Source organism: Macrosteles quadrilineatus, unplaced genomic scaffold (genome assembly GCF_028750875.1).
Source record: "Macrosteles quadrilineatus isolate MER2022 unplaced genomic scaffold, UCM_ALF_1.0 Scaffold_3__2_contigs__length_128488019, whole genome shotgun sequence".
Classification (NCBI taxonomy): Eukaryota; Metazoa; Arthropoda; class Insecta; order Hemiptera; family Cicadellidae; genus Macrosteles; species Macrosteles quadrilineatus.
Genome location: NW_026542596.1, coordinates 4,202,761 through 4,220,595, shown reverse-complemented (window position 1 = coordinate 4,220,595; position 17,835 = coordinate 4,202,761). Strand labels below are relative to the sequence as shown.

At 38.4% G+C, this 17,835-nt stretch overlaps 1 protein-coding gene across 2 annotated transcripts in view; it reads left to right on the top strand.

Moving 5' to 3' along the window:
- LOC128988696 (sphingomyelin phosphodiesterase-like) overlaps window positions 1-17,835 on the top strand; it is a 64,384-nt gene that overhangs the window by 36,032 nt on the left and 10,517 nt on the right. For both annotated transcript variants that reach the window (XM_054410244.1, XM_054410245.1), the window contains exons 10-13: window positions 507-677; window positions 1,444-1,636; window positions 2,243-2,427; window positions 4,308-4,493. In XM_054410244.1, coding sequence (XP_054266219.1) covers window positions 507-677; window positions 1,444-1,636; window positions 2,243-2,427; window positions 4,308-4,493 — 735 coding nt within the window. The remainder of the gene's footprint in view (window positions 1-506; window positions 678-1,443; window positions 1,637-2,242; window positions 2,428-4,307; window positions 4,494-17,835) is intronic.

The following is a 17,835-nucleotide window of genomic DNA, read 5'->3' as shown; positions in this document are numbered from 1 at the left end:
TCATGAACATCTCCCGCGGTCATGTAGACATTATCATCACCTCCCGCGGTCACGGAAATGTCATCGTTGTGATGCCCGATTGCGGCAATAGCGGTTTCCGATCGCGTGATCTTTAGAGACGGGTTTTAAGTGCATTTGAAGTGTTTTTATTGATAACAATTGGCAGTATCACGGTCCTACATCTGCCGGATTACTGAGAGTCTACTGTACAAGGTTTCATCATTGTTTGCGATTCTCTTTATCAATCAGGGAAAAATATATTGTTTTTGGATTGAAACATACATGGATACTCCATTGGGTATGGAGTACAATGCTAATGCAAAGAAAATGGAGCAATCTATGGGAAATCTTGTATTAAATTGTAGTTACAATCCATATTATATGTAGCAACTTTGCTATCTGAAATGCATTTGCAGCTTAATAAAATTACTTTTGTTGATTGTTTTTTTGATTTTTTTATTGAGTGACCTTAACAGCAGTTTATGATGACTCCCTCCGTCTTGTAGGTGGTTGCTCCTTAACAGCACGGACCCAGCTAAGGAGTTGCAGTGGTTCATTTACGAGTTACAGAGTGCTGAGTTTAACGGAGAGAAAGTTCATGTCATCGGACACATTCCTCCCGGACACAGTGACTGTCTGAAAGTTTGGAGTAGAAACTACTACGCCATCATCAACAGGTATGTTAAGAAAATAGTTTAAGTTTGTTTAAATGATAATAGTATTGTGTACGATATTGAGAATCATTTTTAAAGACTTAAGCCTTTAAGATTCGAAAGATATATAGTATATAGTATTAACATACAGAGGGGCTTAATTGGTTAGGCTTCAGGATAGCTGTTCCAGCTGTGTAAATTCATAGCTGTGACTAGCTGTGTACCCGTTCTACGTCCGAGTTGAATAAAGTATACAGTACTAACAATACAGTGAGGAATCTTATTATGTCAAGTTTAAATGCACGAGGTCTATGTTTATGTATGTGTACGTCGCATGTGACAGTTATTTAATAGTCTAGTTTTATTAGGCTAATAAATCTGATCTATTAAATAAATTGGTAAAACTATTAAAAAAAAGAAAAAAAATACTTTACTCTACTTATGTCTACTTGCTCATGACAAACAACAGGTGAAATGGGAGTTTTTGGACTATTATTGGACACAGTTTTAGGAGTTGAAAATTGCTTTAGAAAGTCCAAACAGCTTTCAAAATGTAAAAAGCTCCACACCCCCCAAACCCCTCGGGAGCCCCTCCTTGACAAGGTCCTAGAGCTGCCACTGGATCCCGTAGTCCGATATCTGGTTCTGACCATCACTAATTGAAATGGATTTACAGTAATTGAAATCAGGCAAATGGAAATTCGCTAGATCTTCAGGTTTACTACAGCGGGAGTATTTTGAATTATACTAGTTTAGACATTCAATAAACGTAATTCATTCATCTTCCCAGGTATGAATCAACAGTCACGGCACAGTTTTTCGGTCACACTCATTACGACGAGTTTGAATTGTTCTACGATAACGAGGACCTTGGACGAGCTATCAACGTGGCTTTCATCGGACCTTCAGTGACGCCTTACAATGACCTGAACCCTGGCTATCGGATATACTACGTGGACGGAGACCATGATAAATCAACCAGGGTGAGAGTTTAGTTTTATCCCCAAAGAGTTAACACGGAAATGATATATTTGGCAGCCGGTCACTCTAACCACATACTTAGATACTTAGAATAACGTTCTTGTAATTTATTTTTTTTTATCTATTTGTGGCATTTGAGTCACTGGTTTGTTTACAGGAACGTTTTTAGGGGCAAATATATACTGTAGTTATGTGTCAGTTGCAACTTATTGGTTTAGTTTTTGTGTTATTGGTCGTAGGTTCTAGGTTAATTTCTGTTTTAAATGGTAGTTACCAGCCACTTTTATATCAGCCTAAGCCAAACTAAAGACAATTTTCCTTTTGAATGGTTTAATGGTTTAATTTGTCTAAGACCTTATATTTTTTTAACAGGTTTCTACTAGTTTTGAAGTAAGATAAAGTTATTGGCTTGTAAATAATTATCATTCTTTATAATTAACCATCATAAAGAATCCAAACATCCATGCAACTTCCACTCGAACCATCCAACTTTTTTCAGCCAGACAGGGTATTATTAAGTCTAAGGTGGTTAATATTATTTAACAAGATCTATACAAATAGAAATGTTAATGGACTAGCTATTATTTGAAATATTAACTTATCCCTAGATGGTGGTGGACCATGAGACATGGATTATGAACCTAAAGGAAGCCAACTTGTACGACTACCCCATCTGGTACAAGTTGTACAGCATGAGAACAGCCTTCCAGGTACCCAGCTTGCTACCCCAGGAGCTAGATACTCTGGTCAACAAACTGGCCGAGAACCAGACAGTGTTCGACCAGTACTACAGGTTGGTAGAGTTAGGTTGAATCAGGGTCGGTTTAAGCGGTAAGCAAAGTACGTGGTCGCATAGGGCACCAAGCAAAAGGGGGCACCTAAGCTAACTCGAATGTTCTGTTTTAAAGAAGGAAACTAAATGGGAGTTAAGAGGTGAAAGTTGATTTACATTGCCAAATTATAGAAATAATGACATTTCTTAGTAATTTTAAAATAACACACACCTTTACAGACTAACAAATTATTATTGTTAAAAATATAATGACACAAGCCTATTTTAATGTTCACCAATCCATGTGTTATGTCCATATGTTAACAATTTTGAACTTTCAGAAATAAACTCTTTTGTTGATGGAGATCCTTTGATGGGATTAGTCGCCTTTTGTTTGGAGTTTGTAAAGGAAGTTTTGGTTTTGTACTTCAGAGAATGAGGATTTGACCTTGTATAATAACAATGCTAATCCTCTCACACCTTCACCTTTTGCCCATCCAAGCAATTGTGTTATTTTTGGTTAGACATTTTGATGCTTTTTGTTGTCAAGGACTATCAAGGGGAGAGAAAATAACACACTCAAGGGTGCCTACTACATTCGTTGTTTTTTCATTTTGCTAAGGCTTTATAATTTACAAATTTCTATTAATGCTACAGAAATAAAATGATTCATGAAAAAATATTTTTCATCCACCACTATTTTTTGGTTTTTTAAATAAATTATAGGCCTAAATACAGTCTAAAGAAAAATAAATCTTTTAGTGCACTTGTGCTATGATGATTTACCAAGGGATTAATTCACGGTTTCTAAAATTCCAGTTATTTTACTCTTTGGCCTATAATTAAAAAGCTAAGCATATTGTAAAACATTCATTATGGCACTTGGTCACCAAAAAGTCACATAATATTTTATCTAAGAAAACAAATAGACATCTTGGAGATTTATTTGCCTTAATTTTAGTTCTCATTTGCTACTATGTTCTCTCTGCAATCTCTAATACCTTGCTTATGCTGACAGATAAAGTGATGCTGAGGTCTGTTCCCTCAGACCATCCTAATGCTGAGTTAATATAGTGCTCACCTGAAAATTGGAACTTTGCTATTTTTGAGTCTGAAAAAGGTCTGTCTGTAGCTTGATTATTTAAAACTGGATTGAGCTTTCCTTTATCATTGTGTGTTTAGTAATTAGTCCAGGCTATATAACCAGCTGATGTGGCATAATGATGCCACATTTTGGTGACCTGGTCATGTGATTCAAGATCCAGACCAAATCGTTGTTGTTGGAAACGTTAACTGAACACATTTATTAATACAGAGGAGACAATTTACCGCAATTCACAGGCCTTGAAGCCAGCTTTGATGATTGTTTGATTAATTAATGCATTTATATATTAGGAATATATCTATTGTTCAACATATGAAATAACTAGTATGTAAATCAACTGGACACAACGTGATCTAACATTTGAATTAATGACTGATAATTAATCATGGAATGAATGACATAATGGATTTGCTGAGATGATCTGAAATTACATATTATTAATTATTAAATATTAATTCTACGACACAATACCTCAAGGGGGCGTCCCCCCATTTCCCACTGGACTTAGCCTTCCATTTCGGTTCACAGCAGACACACGACAGACGTTTTCCTCACTCGTCTTCCCGGTCTGCCCCCTGCGCATGCGCGAGCGGCGGTAGGGGTTGAGATTGGCGGGACATTCAAAGAGTGCTGTGTTGTGGAGATTGACTCCACACTGATCTTGGTCACCTCATTCATTCACCACTCATCCTTCACTGACCCTCACCTGTTGTGTGTTGTATAAATGTTATCTAATCTCAGAACATCTGTAACTTAAGGGTTATCGAGTGTTTCACTCAGCCGTTTCTTCTTTCAGATACTATTGGAAGAACTCTCCGGTGCGGCCAGCCTGTGACGCTGAGTGCAAGAAAAGGTTGATCTGTGATCTAAGGTCCGGCCGATCACACGACCGCCGCACTCTTTGTCAGGAGATTGAGAGCCGCATTGACGCCAACACTCGCACCGGCTGGCGTGCCTGGCTCTACAACGGCATCGCTCTATCGTATGTTTTTGGCTTCAGTTGGCAAGGCTGGCTGTTGGCATGGTGCACGGACTTAGAGCATGTCGACCCCTCATAGTGTTTAACTCTCACACTAATACACTAATTTAGTTCCTAAAGTCAACTAGGCTTGATCACCTTCCAGTATTTCCTCTTATCTGTGATAATATGTTGTAAGTAGTTATTTGTTGTTAACACCCTAATTAAATAACTTGTAATTAATAATGCGGATTGTTTGCTCCAAAACTTTAGTAGATAAGAATTTCAAGTAAAATGTGTAAATCTTTTTTTCAGTAATTGTGGGGTTTTCCTTTAAATTTTGCCACTCGTTATTAAATATTTCATATATTCCAGCCTTTGAGATGTTCTCCAAAACTAGTAGGTTAAAATGGTTTCCATTAATTGTGAGCAAAAAGATCCATTTAATAATGCCCTCCTATATCAATCAGCATTCTTCTTATATGTTTCAAAATCCTCTTAAAATTTCTTCGTGACTTTTATTGCGGATGAAACATAAAATTTCTTAAAACCTGATTGCTGTTGGTAACCAAAATATTTGCTTTATCTTTGCGGTCGAACGGCGAGTAAAGGTCGCCGGGTGCCATTTTCCCGACTGGTCAAATGGCAACCTATACTCGCCTAAAAATGAAAAAAAATTCAAACTCAAAGGGCTAACTAATAAAAAGATTAACCTCATTAAACTTTGCAAGTGTATGCATCATTTGTGCATGTCATATTGACCAGTATAGAGAACATCAGTTCTCTCATTTATTATGCATTCTAATTTCTAAATATCATTCTATGAAATAACAAACTCATGAATCATAGTTGAATATTTTTATGTTTCTTTAATCTCATGACTATGGTAAAATGTATGTTTGATTAATTGTGCATTCTTCAGCTACTGCTACTGCAAATCATCAATTTGTTTGTAATGTTTTAGTTTACTTAAACAGACAAAAACCAAGGTATCATAACGTTCTGACTTGGAGCTCTACTTTCAAACATTGCCACTGCTTGTAAACTGTTTCATTAGATTTTATTGGTTTTTCAGTGAAATTTGTGTGTAACAACATTGCATCATATTATCATTGTCATCATCACTTTCAGTCAATTTTGTTTAACACTGGGCTATTTTAGTGATTAATAGTCAAAGGTGATATTTATTAACCCTCGAGCTAAAAAGAAAAAGCATAAAAAGACCACCACTTTTTATGCTGTGGTGGCAAGGGTTTTTTTTTTTTGGGTCGCGCAACATTTTTTATAACACATTTTTAAACAGTAAATAAGTTTGTAAATATATTATATATATAAGGATTTTTTTCAGCAAAAAACAAGGAATAATATTATATGAATTTTAGATATGAAATTTTAATTTACAAAAAAAACTGTTTGCATATATATTAAGCAGAAACTTTTTTTTATATTCATATATAATTCCGTATTATAACACAAATCAATTAACTCAAAATAATTTTTCAAAATATACAAATTATGCACAATTCCGTGACGAAAAGAATGGTATATAATACATGTACCGTGTTCCTAAAAAAATACATATAACAGTGTTGGGGGCGTAATGGGTGAAAATGAAAATAATTAATAACTCGAAGGACCAGAACTAATTAATAGTTCAAGAGAAAAATAATTAAATTAGAGAAAATGGCGAATCTGCAATTTGAAGGGCACTGAGGTCCCGAGATGGAATAAAATGTCTTGTGAGGGGCAAATGAGATTAGTTTTAGAGTCTAATTAAACCACACACAAAACTTTAAGGTTGTACCTTGAGTCCAATTATCCAAAGGTGGAGAGTATGGCAGCGGCGTCGTCTATGGTGGAGCGATGGCGGATGGCGGAGTCCTTAGACCGAGTGCTTCTGTTTTGTAGAATTTTGGAGAACGCAACGCACCCAAGTTCATAATCACAAAGAGCTCACTAATACGCGGAAGTCGCGGTGAAAACGTACGGAAAGTCTAGAAGTAATACACGGACGCGCACACACTGTCTTGAGGTTTGAAGAGTCTGAAAGCACTAGATCACAATTTAAGTAATTTAATCACAAACAAAAGGGGGAAATTAAAATGTATATATAGTTAAATGTACTATAGAGGAGAGGGAGGCCAGATATAATTAATCTATAGCCTAAAAATACGTTTAAGAGAGGTAAAATGGGCAATTAATGTCCCGAGATACGAGAAACGGAATACACCGTGAGTTATGGACGCCGACCGTGGACAGACAGACGCCGATCGCCGGCTTCACACTTTGAAAAATGCAATTGCGGTTTAGAGGGGTCTAGGAATTCGATGGCCAATAGGAAATGCGATTGAAGCAAACACGGCGTCAGGTGATTCATGGGTATGTAGTACAGGAAAATAGGCCTTACTGTGGCGGGAAATTCGAGCAGGCTTAGCAATCTCATTTGAATATTGAAAGCGGGAGTCTATTTACAATAAATTGTTACTGAGACTAAATAATATTACAATAAATGTGGTGATTTATATACACATTAGCATGATTAATTAACCAGTGACTTAATTAACATAATGATTAATTTCTAAATACTCTAAAAATATGAATACCGAACATTCCGGCCCCCTTGAAGCATTACAGCTTCAACAGACAATTAATTAAAAAACACAAGAGCAAACGTAAACCACACTTAAATCTAATATGTACATAGAGTAGGTTTCTTGGACTTAGTCTTCATTGCATGGCAGAGGGAAGACCTTGTGAACAGGCCGTGTGAAAGTCCCAGAAGCTGTCTTCACTGTGACGACTCGAACTGTTCCATCAGCGCCAGGGTGAGTGGAGACGATGCGTCCAAGAGGCCAGGTGAGTGGAGGTGAATTGGAGTGAATGAGCACCAAGTCTCCGGTCTTCAAATTCTCATGAGGGGTGGTCCACTTGGATCGCTGCTGGAGGGAGTGGAGATATTCAAGCTGCCAACGCCTCCAGATACGCTGGTGAAAAGCCTGGACAAGCTGCCACTGACGAAGACGATTGAAGGGCACTTCAGACAGGTGAGGTTCCGGCAGGGCAACTAATGGAGCTCCGATGAGGAAATGTCCAGGGGTCAGCACAGAAATTTCGGAAGGGTCTGAACTAAGAGCTGTAAGAGGGCGCGAGTTTAGCATTGCCTCTACTTGAATGGACAAAGTTTGAAATTGGGTTAAAGTTAAAATGGTTTCACCAATTACCCGTTTCAGATGGTATTTTGCACTTTTAACGGCACTTTCCCATAAGCCACCTTGATGAGGTGCAGAGGGGGGGTTGAAATGGAAGTTAATTCCTTTGGGGATGGTGAAATGAACAATTTTGTCCTGCGAATCAGGTGTAAGGATGGTTTCACGGATTACCTTGCGTAATTCCGAGTTTGCACCAACAAAGTTGGTTCCGCAGTCAGAATACAGATCGGAACAGAGTCCGCGTCTCGACACAAAACGTGTGAGAGCGGCAATGAAGCCTGAGGTGGTAAGATCGGTGACTACCTCTATATGAATAGCTTTGGTAGCCATGCAGATAAAAATACACAAATAGACCTTAATCTGTCTAAGAGCTTTGAGACTGCAAACGCGAACACTAAATGGTCCGGCGTAATCTACGCCTGTAGATGAGAATGGACGAGTAGGATTGACCCGATGAGCAGGTAAATCACCCATTAGAGGGATTTTGTTTCGTGGTTTATTTTTAAAGCACACAAGACACTTAAATATGCGCGAGCGGATAACGCTCCTGGCCGATAGAATCCACACTTTTCGGGCGAGTAGTGATTGAGTTAGTTGCGGACCTGAGTGCAAGTGTACCTGGTGGTAAAAGTCTATAAGCAAATTCACTACAGTATGAGACTTGGGTAGAACAATAGGGTGACGTATGTCATGAGCAAGCGAACAATGTGACAATCGGCCACCGACGCGTATGAGACCATTAGGGTCGAGGAAGGGGGTGAGTTTCTGTAATTGTGCAGAACATATTGAGCCTTTGTTCAATAATTTAATATCCGCACTGAAATGGAGTTTTTGCACTAGTTTAAAAATTGTCACTTCCGCTAGATTTAATTCACTGAGTTTTAAGTGTCCAGAGAGTTTGTTTTTAGACCTGGAATAGTTTATGAATCGTAGTACATAAGCTAGCACACGGGTTAGTTTCAACCAAGATGAATATTTAGACAATAAGTCCCATTCCGAAGGGGCGACTGTTGCACTAAGTACACTAAGAGGAGTTTCTTTAATTTCGTCCGTGGGAGTGAGTTCAGACGGCGAAAAACATGAGGGGGGCCAGTTGGCCGCAGGGAGCTGTAACCATGGTGGGCCAGTCCACCATAAGGGATGGTCAATGAGAGATGAGGCTAGAATTCCTCGTGAGGCACAATCAGCGGGGTTTTCCGTCCCTTTTATGTGCCGCCACTGATAACTGGGAATGATTTCTTGCACTTGGGCTACACGATTAGCCACAAAGGTCTTTAGTCTGTATGGAGGGGTTTGTAGCCAAGTAAGAACTACAGATGAGTCACTCCACAATACAGTGGTATTCGTAGTAAGAGAGTTAAATTGTTTTTCACAATAATGCACTAGTTTTGATAAGAGGTGAGCTGCACACAATTCCAAGCGGGGTAAAGTTACCTTTTTTAACGGGGCAACACGAGTCTTAGACAATATTTGTTTCACAATGACTGTTTTGTCACTAGATTCACACCGGAAATACACTACCGCGGCATAACCGCATTCCGATGCATCACAGAAACCGTGAAGCTCGATATCAGAGGAGTGAGCGAGCGGAAATGCTCGGGGGATCTTAATTTGACCGAGGTGGTCTTTAGTGTTGCTAGTGAACACATGCCACTTATGTGCGAGATCAGAAGGGAGAGGGTCGTCCCAATCAAGACCTTGAGTCCATAGTAATTGCATGAAGCATTTTGCTACCATGATTAATGGGGACAAAAATCCACAGGGGTCATATAGTTTGGCAATAAAGCTGAGCACGGAGCGCTTAGTCAGCTTTTCAGACGGGGGGTTGAAAGCGTAACAGAAACAGTCTTCTTCAGGAGACCAATGGAGACCTAGGATGGAGTACTGGGGAAGCTGAGCGTCTTGCAGGAAACTTGGAGTCTCTAGATGTTCCGAAGGAAATTTTTCTAGAAGAGCAGAGGAGTTGGAGGCCCACTTGCGAAGTTCAAAGCCACCACGATGTAGAAGTTGGATAAGTTGGTCCTGTAGTTCAAGAGCAGCCTCAACGGAGTCAGCACCCGTGATAATGTCGTCCACGTATGTGTGATGACGTAGAGAGTGAGAAGCCTGAGGGAAGGCATCACCTTCGTCTTCCGCTAACTGCATTAAAGTTTTAATAGCAAGGTAGGGGGAGCTGTTCATGCCGTAGGTGACGGTAGTAAGTTGAAACGTAGAGATTTCCTTTGAAGGGTCGTCACGCCACAGAATCAGTTGAAACTTTTGATCGTCAGGGTGCACTTGTATTTGGCGGTACATTTGCCGAATGTCACATGAAAACACAATTTTATGAGAGCGGAAGTTCAAAATTACGTCACAAATGTCAGTTTGTAATTTACGTCCTGTCAAAAGAATATCGTTTAAGGAGTGACCGGAACTGGTTTTGCTACTGGCGTCAAACACTGTCCTTAAATTGGTCGTGCTAGAGTCCTTCAGTACCCCATGATGAGGTAGGAAGTAGTGTGGGTGTATGTCTTCAACAAAATCTAGTTTTGTCATATGGCCGAGAGTTTGATATTCAGACATGAACGTCTTATACAAGTGTGAAAAATGGGGTTGAGCTTTAAATTTCTGCTCAATAGACAACAAGCGCTTTTCAGCAATGGGCCTAGATTGGCCTAGAATGGAGGGGTCCGTCTTGAACGGAAGTCGCACAACATAACGACCTGATTGATCACGAGAGTGTGATTTTTTATAGTATTCATCACAAAGAAGCTCTTCCTGTGACTTAACCTGGAAGTGAGGGGGTTCCTCCTGTTGCCAAAAACGTTGCAGGGAAGAGTGTAGTGAATTATCACTAACAGAGAGAAGAGAGATCGCAAAACCTGACACGGGTTCAGAGTTAGTTGCACAGGGAGCTTTACCCATCAGAATAAAGCCAAGATGAGTACCTATCACATGAGGCATGTGCGTGCCGAGGGAGTAACTTTCATGAGTCCAGAGGAGGGGTAGCAGAGAACTACCTATAAGCACGTCAATGCCACCAGGCAAGTGAAAAGTAGGATCAGCTAGAACATAGGGCTTGATTTTTGTTAGCACTTCCGGTGATATAGGGGAGCGAGGTAAGTCGACGGAAATCTTATCAAGAATATGGAATTGATGGTCAGTGGCTATTACTCGACCTGAGAGAGTTTCAAGATTCAAGTAAGTTGACCCTTTAGTACAGGAAGCCATTTGAGAAAGACCAGATATTTTGAGTTGAGAAGACTGGCGTTTTATATTCAGGAGATTCGCAGCGCGTTCTGAGAGCAGATCACACATACTGCCAGTATCTAGTAGAGCACGAAACACATGAGAGATACCCTGAGGGGAAGTCAACTTGACCAAGGCGGTGCCGAGTAATACAGTATAATTACCCGAAGTCGTACATGAGTTATTTTGGGCAGAATAATTGCTTACATCCGCGACAGTGGCGGAGATAGAGGCTTGTGAATTAACATCACCAGTCTGAGTGTGAGATGGACCTGAAGTGGTCGGGGAAGTTCTTTGACCTTGAGGTCGAAAAGACATCTGAGAGGTTTGATTATTATCACCAAGGTGTAAGAGAGAGTGGTGTCGCTGTTTACATGTGCGACAAGTGAACTGAGAGCGGCATTCTTTGGAGCTATGTTCACCCAAGCAAGAAAAACAACGATTATGTTTTTTAACAATGGCGTGTCGCTCTCGAGGAGATTTATTTTGAAATACGTCACAAGTGTAAACTTTGTGATCATTTTTGTTACAAACAAAACATTTGTTATAGACAGGACTATTTTTAGTCTGAGAGCTATGAGAGGGGGGAGCATTAGATCTCGAAGTAGCTACCATGGCTAGGCCTACGTCAGACCGGAAATGCACCTTTTTTGGTATGGTTTTGTGAGGTGAAGGTTGAACGCTTCTGTGGGCCGATGACATGTTATGTATGTTAGCATCTTCTGTCTGCGAACATTCTTGGTTAAGAAATTTTATTATTTCACCAATTTCTGGTAATGAATGAGTAACTGGATCTTCGGTTTGACTGGAACGGAACGATTCAAGTTTTTTACGTAGTTCCTGGTCCATTTTACGCAAAAGGAGTGCGGACAATAGGGGGTTGTTGTCACCAACGTCACAATTTAATGCCTTAAGAGCTTGGGTGTGTTCCGTAAACAGGTTTACAAATTGGCGCAAACCTTTGAGTGAAGTTGCCGTAATGTTTGGCAGGTCCAACAATTGGTTAAGATGCAATGATTGCAATCTTCGATTGTTGTGATATCTGTCACGTAACAATTCATAGGCGACTAGATAATTAGGAGCGGTGAGATTTAAACTCCTTATTAAATTGAGAGGCTCTCCATTTAAGACAGAGAGTAAGTACTGGAATTTCATAACAGAGGATAATGAAGCATTACGGTGGATTGCAGTGTCAAAAAGATTGATAAAACTTGTCCACGTTAATGGATCGCCAGAGAATTTTTGTAAGTCCAGTTTAGGTAATCGTACTTGTGAGCTTGGATGAGTTTCTGAAACAGAAAACGATTCACTGAACGCGGAAGGGGTTTTTGGTGGTTCTGAGGGAACCAGGGTTTCAATCGTAGCTTGAATGTGAGAGAACATGTCTTCAATAGCATCTTGATCATTGGAAAGAGTCTTATCATCGATCCCTTCATCTTCCAGAACGAAGGCACGTTGAAGGTTATTTTCAAATTCACTGCGTTTCTTTTTTATTTCCAACGCGTAAGCGGATAATTTCTTAAGTTGTAATGGTGTTAGAGGGTCGATTTGAGTTGATAATTCATCTACTGTAGCCTTAAGTTTTTCAAAACGTGATTTAATCAGCGCCGTAGAACGGGTGTAGATTGCGGACTTAAAATCAGATGCTTTAGGAGGCATTGTGAAGTGTTCACTTGAAAGTATTCACACGAAAATGGAAGTTATGGGTACACAAAAGGCTTGTAGCTAGGCCTATGAATGGTATTAGCTTAACAATGTAGTAATTAATTGTCCGCTGAATAATATAGAGATAAAATATTATAAATATCTAAAACATATATCCACCTACTTTGTAGCTTAATTGAGGCAAATAGTGAAAAACACTAAGTTATCAACACGTTAAATAGCAATAAAATATTTTTAAATGAGTGTGGCAGGTTTAATTCGATTTTCAAACCATAAATCAACAATTGAGCTTAGTTGAAAGTATTCAAGTACGGTAATAATAATGCACAATAAAACAAGAGATATGATAGAACAAATGAATGAGTCACATGAAAGTTCACCGTTATTTACAAAAATAATAAATGGATCTAAATAAGTTTAATGAGAGTAGGCCTCATTAATGAAACAGTGTAGAATAATCCTTAGTAAACAAGAATTGCAACATAAAGAGTAAGTTATTACCCTAATAAATGAGAAAGGAACATAAAATTATAACCATCAATGAAATATGAATCACAATACAAATACGCTAGCTAACAGTTTTGTTTATATGTACAACACTAGTAATAAGAACCAGTAAAAACGGTTATTTTGAACTATTTATTAAAATGTTAATTGACAAGATAAAATTACCTTAAATATAATATCGCACGTTTGTCAACCAAAATTACAGAGATGAACTAATTTAACTTTACTTCATTTAAAATCAAAATTCAGAAAGCATAAACAATGTTAAATAACAATGACAAATTATTGTTTATTTAGTATGATATTCAAAAGAGCAATATTGATTCAAAGAATAATAGTAAATACCTAATAATAACCTAATAGTTGGTTATTAATAATATCAATCAACCTTATTACACAATACACCTTAAATGAGAAAATGTAAACAACAACAAACGCTGTACAGTGAGTGTGAGATATGCGTCTGCTACTAGTGTCGGCCGTCTGCACGCGACTAAATCCCGCAACTAAAACTAAATCCCGTTTTCGGGATAAAAAAGCCAAGTAGGGAAAAATTGTCTACTACTAGAGAGAACAGCAAATTGTACATGATTGTGACCTGCGCAGACGCGCGAGTGGAGAGAGATTGCTAAACCACGCCCACGAACGGAACGAACGCGAGCCGATATTTTACCAATATGGCGAAAATTGAAAATTGCAGATCGCTAAAAATATGGTTGATGATGAAAATTGGCTGAAATTAATTACCACAGGACTTTAGACAATGAATCCGGCTCGAAGGACCAAATGTTGGGGGCGTAATGGGTGAAAATGAAAATAATTAATAACTCGAAGGACCAGAACTAATTAATAGTTCAAGAGAAAAATAATTAAATTAGAGAAAATGGCGAATCTGCAATTTGAAGGGCACTGAGGTCCCGAGATGGAATAAAATGTCTTGTGAGGGGCAAATGAGATTAGTTTTAGAGTCTAATTAAACCACACACAAAACTTTAAGGTTGTACCTTGAGTCCAATTATCCAAAGGTGGAGAGTATGGCAGCGGCGTCGTCTATGGTGGAGCGATGGCGGATGGCGGAGTCCTTAGACCGAGTGCTTCTGTTTTGTAGAATTTTGGAGAACGCAACGCACCCAAGTTCATAATCACAAAGAGCTCACTAATACGCGGAAGTCGCGGTGAAAACGTACGGAAAGTCTAGAAGTAATACACGGACGCGCACACACTGTCTTGAGGTTTGAAGAGTCTGAAAGCACTAGATCACAATTTAAGTAATTTAATCACAAACAAAAGGGGGAAATTAAAATGTATATATAGTTAAATGTACTATAGAGGAGAGGGAGGCCAGATATAATTAATCTATAGCCTAAAAATACGTTTAAGAGAGGTAAAATGGGCAATTAATGTCCCGAGATACGAGAAACGGAATACACCGTGAGTTATGGACGCCGACCGTGGACAGACAGACGCCGATCGCCGGCTTCACACTTTGAAAAATGCAATTGCGGTTTAGAGGGGTCTAGGAATTCGATGGCCAATAGGAAATGCGATTGAAGCAAACACGGCGTCAGGTGATTCATGGGTATGTAGTACAGGAAAATAGGCCTTACTGTGGCGGGAAATTCGAGCAGGCTTAGCAATCTCATTTGAATATTGAAAGCGGGAGTCTATTTACAATAAATTGTTACTGAGACTAAATAATATTACAATAAATGTGGTGATTTATATACACATTAGCATGATTAATTAACCAGTGACTTAATTAACATAATGATTAATTTCTAAATACTCTAAAAATATGAATACCGAACAAACAGTTTTTATTACCATACAACCTACACTAGGCCTAGTACTTGAATTGCATGTCTCCTTGCCACTTAGAATTGGCACTCACGTAAATCACTAGATCAGTCACAGTAGTTGTGATCAGACATCTTGATGTAGGCTGTATAATAAAATATTATGCAAAAAATAGTAAATAGTGTTCCAGCCTGAGCTATTAAATATATAATAATAATAATATCTAATATTATATAGATATACAGTAGAACATCGATAATCCGGATTAATTGGGACCGGACCCCATCCAGATTATCAAAAAATCCGGATTTTCAAACATACGCTATTTTTATGCCTTAAAACTATAAAAACGTTAACAAAACCCTGAGAATGTACTTATATAAACAATAGCAGTAGGCAAATACAAGAAAAAACTGTAATTAGTTCAGTACTGCACTTTATTTAAACTGTAACAAAAATAATAAACAAAGAAAACAAGACAGTTCATGTACAGTAAACACAGGCACGCAATAAATGATCGACAATACAGTACTAATACAGTACAGTCAAACAATAACTTCTATAAGCCACAAAATGAGCACAAACAGTTAACACGGACGCACAACTTAATGATCCACCAACGATACTGATGTACACTTTTAACTGCAAAAACAATAACCAAACGCAGACGACACAGTGTTTACAATATTCAGTTGCGAGAGCGAGAGGAACTACAACTACAGTAGACGACATAAAATGGCCGCCCGATAGATAGTGATTGTTGCTGTGACCTTCAGACACCCCTCCCCTCCCGCTCCTGCACACTACACTCCCTCGTTCCACTCTCCCGTCCCCAGCGCTCCTGCGCAAGTGCAATAACGAGCCACGCACGCAACGCATCAGTCCATTGTTACTGTGTATTTTAATTGTCAAGGTAGCAAATCCGGATTTTTGACGTCCGGATTATTGACGTTCTACTGTATATGAATTTCAACTAAAATTTCAATAAAAATCCAACTTATAACGACAAAACACCGAAACTAACCAAACAAAATGCAAAATAAACAACAACAAACGCTGGTAGTGGTAATAAGCGATTGCGCCATCATGGCAATGTCGTCAGCTGATGCTTTATTTTCATAGAGGTTTAAAATTTCCCAAAGGCGTCCAAATAGTTTAAATGCACATCTATCGACAGATTATTCATTTCTGAACCGAAATAAATACTATACCAAATGAAATTTGTTTCATTTTTGTGCAAAAATCTGCGATTTCCATTACCGGCATGCCAGCTCGAGGGTTAAATTTTGTTAAAAGCTTGAGTACAATTTTTTGTGCGGAGTATTTTTTATCCACTTGCTAATTTTTGTTCAAAAGTAAATCCTAACATTATTTGCTTCTAAATCTAAGTATTGATAACCCTTACAGACCTAGAAACTTTAACAATGCAATGTCTGATCAATGTAAAAACCAGGATCTATATAAGATTTAAAAGTAAAATTTATGTAGGGGTGGATTATACATTATGTATCTTTATACAGATTTATTCAAAAATCATGTATAATCATTTTTTATGTTTTGTAAGTGATATTGACTATTGAGGTTGATCTGTTTTCACTCTGCAAGAGTTGCAATTAAATAACCTTTACTGTGTATATAAGTCATTGACGTTACTGAAATGACCATAAATTACAAACCTGAAATTTTCAATGTATCCACCTATAATTGTTTCTTAGAAAGAATGAAAAATTAAGGGCAGAAGGTAAAAAAAAACTTCATACGCTATGATTGGCCAGTGTCGTAACACTTCGTCCCAAGTAACACTTCGGCCCAGTAACATTTTTGCCCAAAATCCTCAAATGAGGCCTGCGGTCCAACTCTATACCTGCTCACTTTGTCCCTAAATATATTTGGCAGGAACTATTTAGGAGGATAGTACGTAACTAACAAAACTTAAAAAACTAACAAAAGATTCAAAATTGACTCGCTACAAACTGTGTTCTGCAAGGCTTCGACGAAGATAATTTTCAACTAAACTTTAACCAGTTAATTTCCACATAAGGTTAGGTTAGGTTAGGTGTGAGTTGGACCTCACTCTCATGAATAACATTAAAATTCGTATGTCTTCCCTCGTAAACAAAGGGGTTGGTGGGGTGAGATTCTACCAATTCTGTAAGTGTACTGGTTGGGTGACATTTCACCTCAGGGTCATGGGCTTCTTACTACTGAACTGCATTCCTCAACCCTGGTCAATTTTTCTTCGGGTATCCTGCTGTTTCAGCGCGTGCTCGTACAGCGCAGTGCATACAGCGCAGCTCTCTTGGGGTCTCTATTTCCAGGAAGGACCTATCACACACCTGGCTAATTGCCAGGAAGAACCTAGCACCATAGATATATAATAACAACACCCGTCCAAGTGCAATCCCTAGATTAACCTGCAGTAATTTGGAATTGCTGACAATACAGTACATATTTTGAAGTCTGAATATCCCAACCCTAAATACCTGCAGGAGGGTGGCAAAGGGGTAGGTGCACCTACAGTCATTTGGAATTACCAGCTTCTTTACAAGGTTCAAAGTCCAAGTTAGGGATTACCAAATTTACAGAAATATGGGTCGAAAATGCTTGATTTTTCTTCAGTCAGTCTGTATGTATTATTTACAAAAACTCATAGCTCTTAAAACTGCTCAAGGTACAGCGTTGAGACATGCATTAATGATTATGTTAATAGGGCTTATTCTTTGCATAATATTATAACAGGCAATTGTCTGTGATATTATACAGCGTTAAAAAATAATCAAACATATTAAGTGGTCACCATCTTAAAATGATTAAGGATCATTTTTATAATTTTACACACTTGTTTATGACTGCCGGTGTTGTTGGTTTGTATAGGCCTACAGCTCAATGTATTTTTACTAGGCCCTAATCTGTATTTTACTATTTTATATTGTCTACTCCTATTGTATTGTACGTTATTT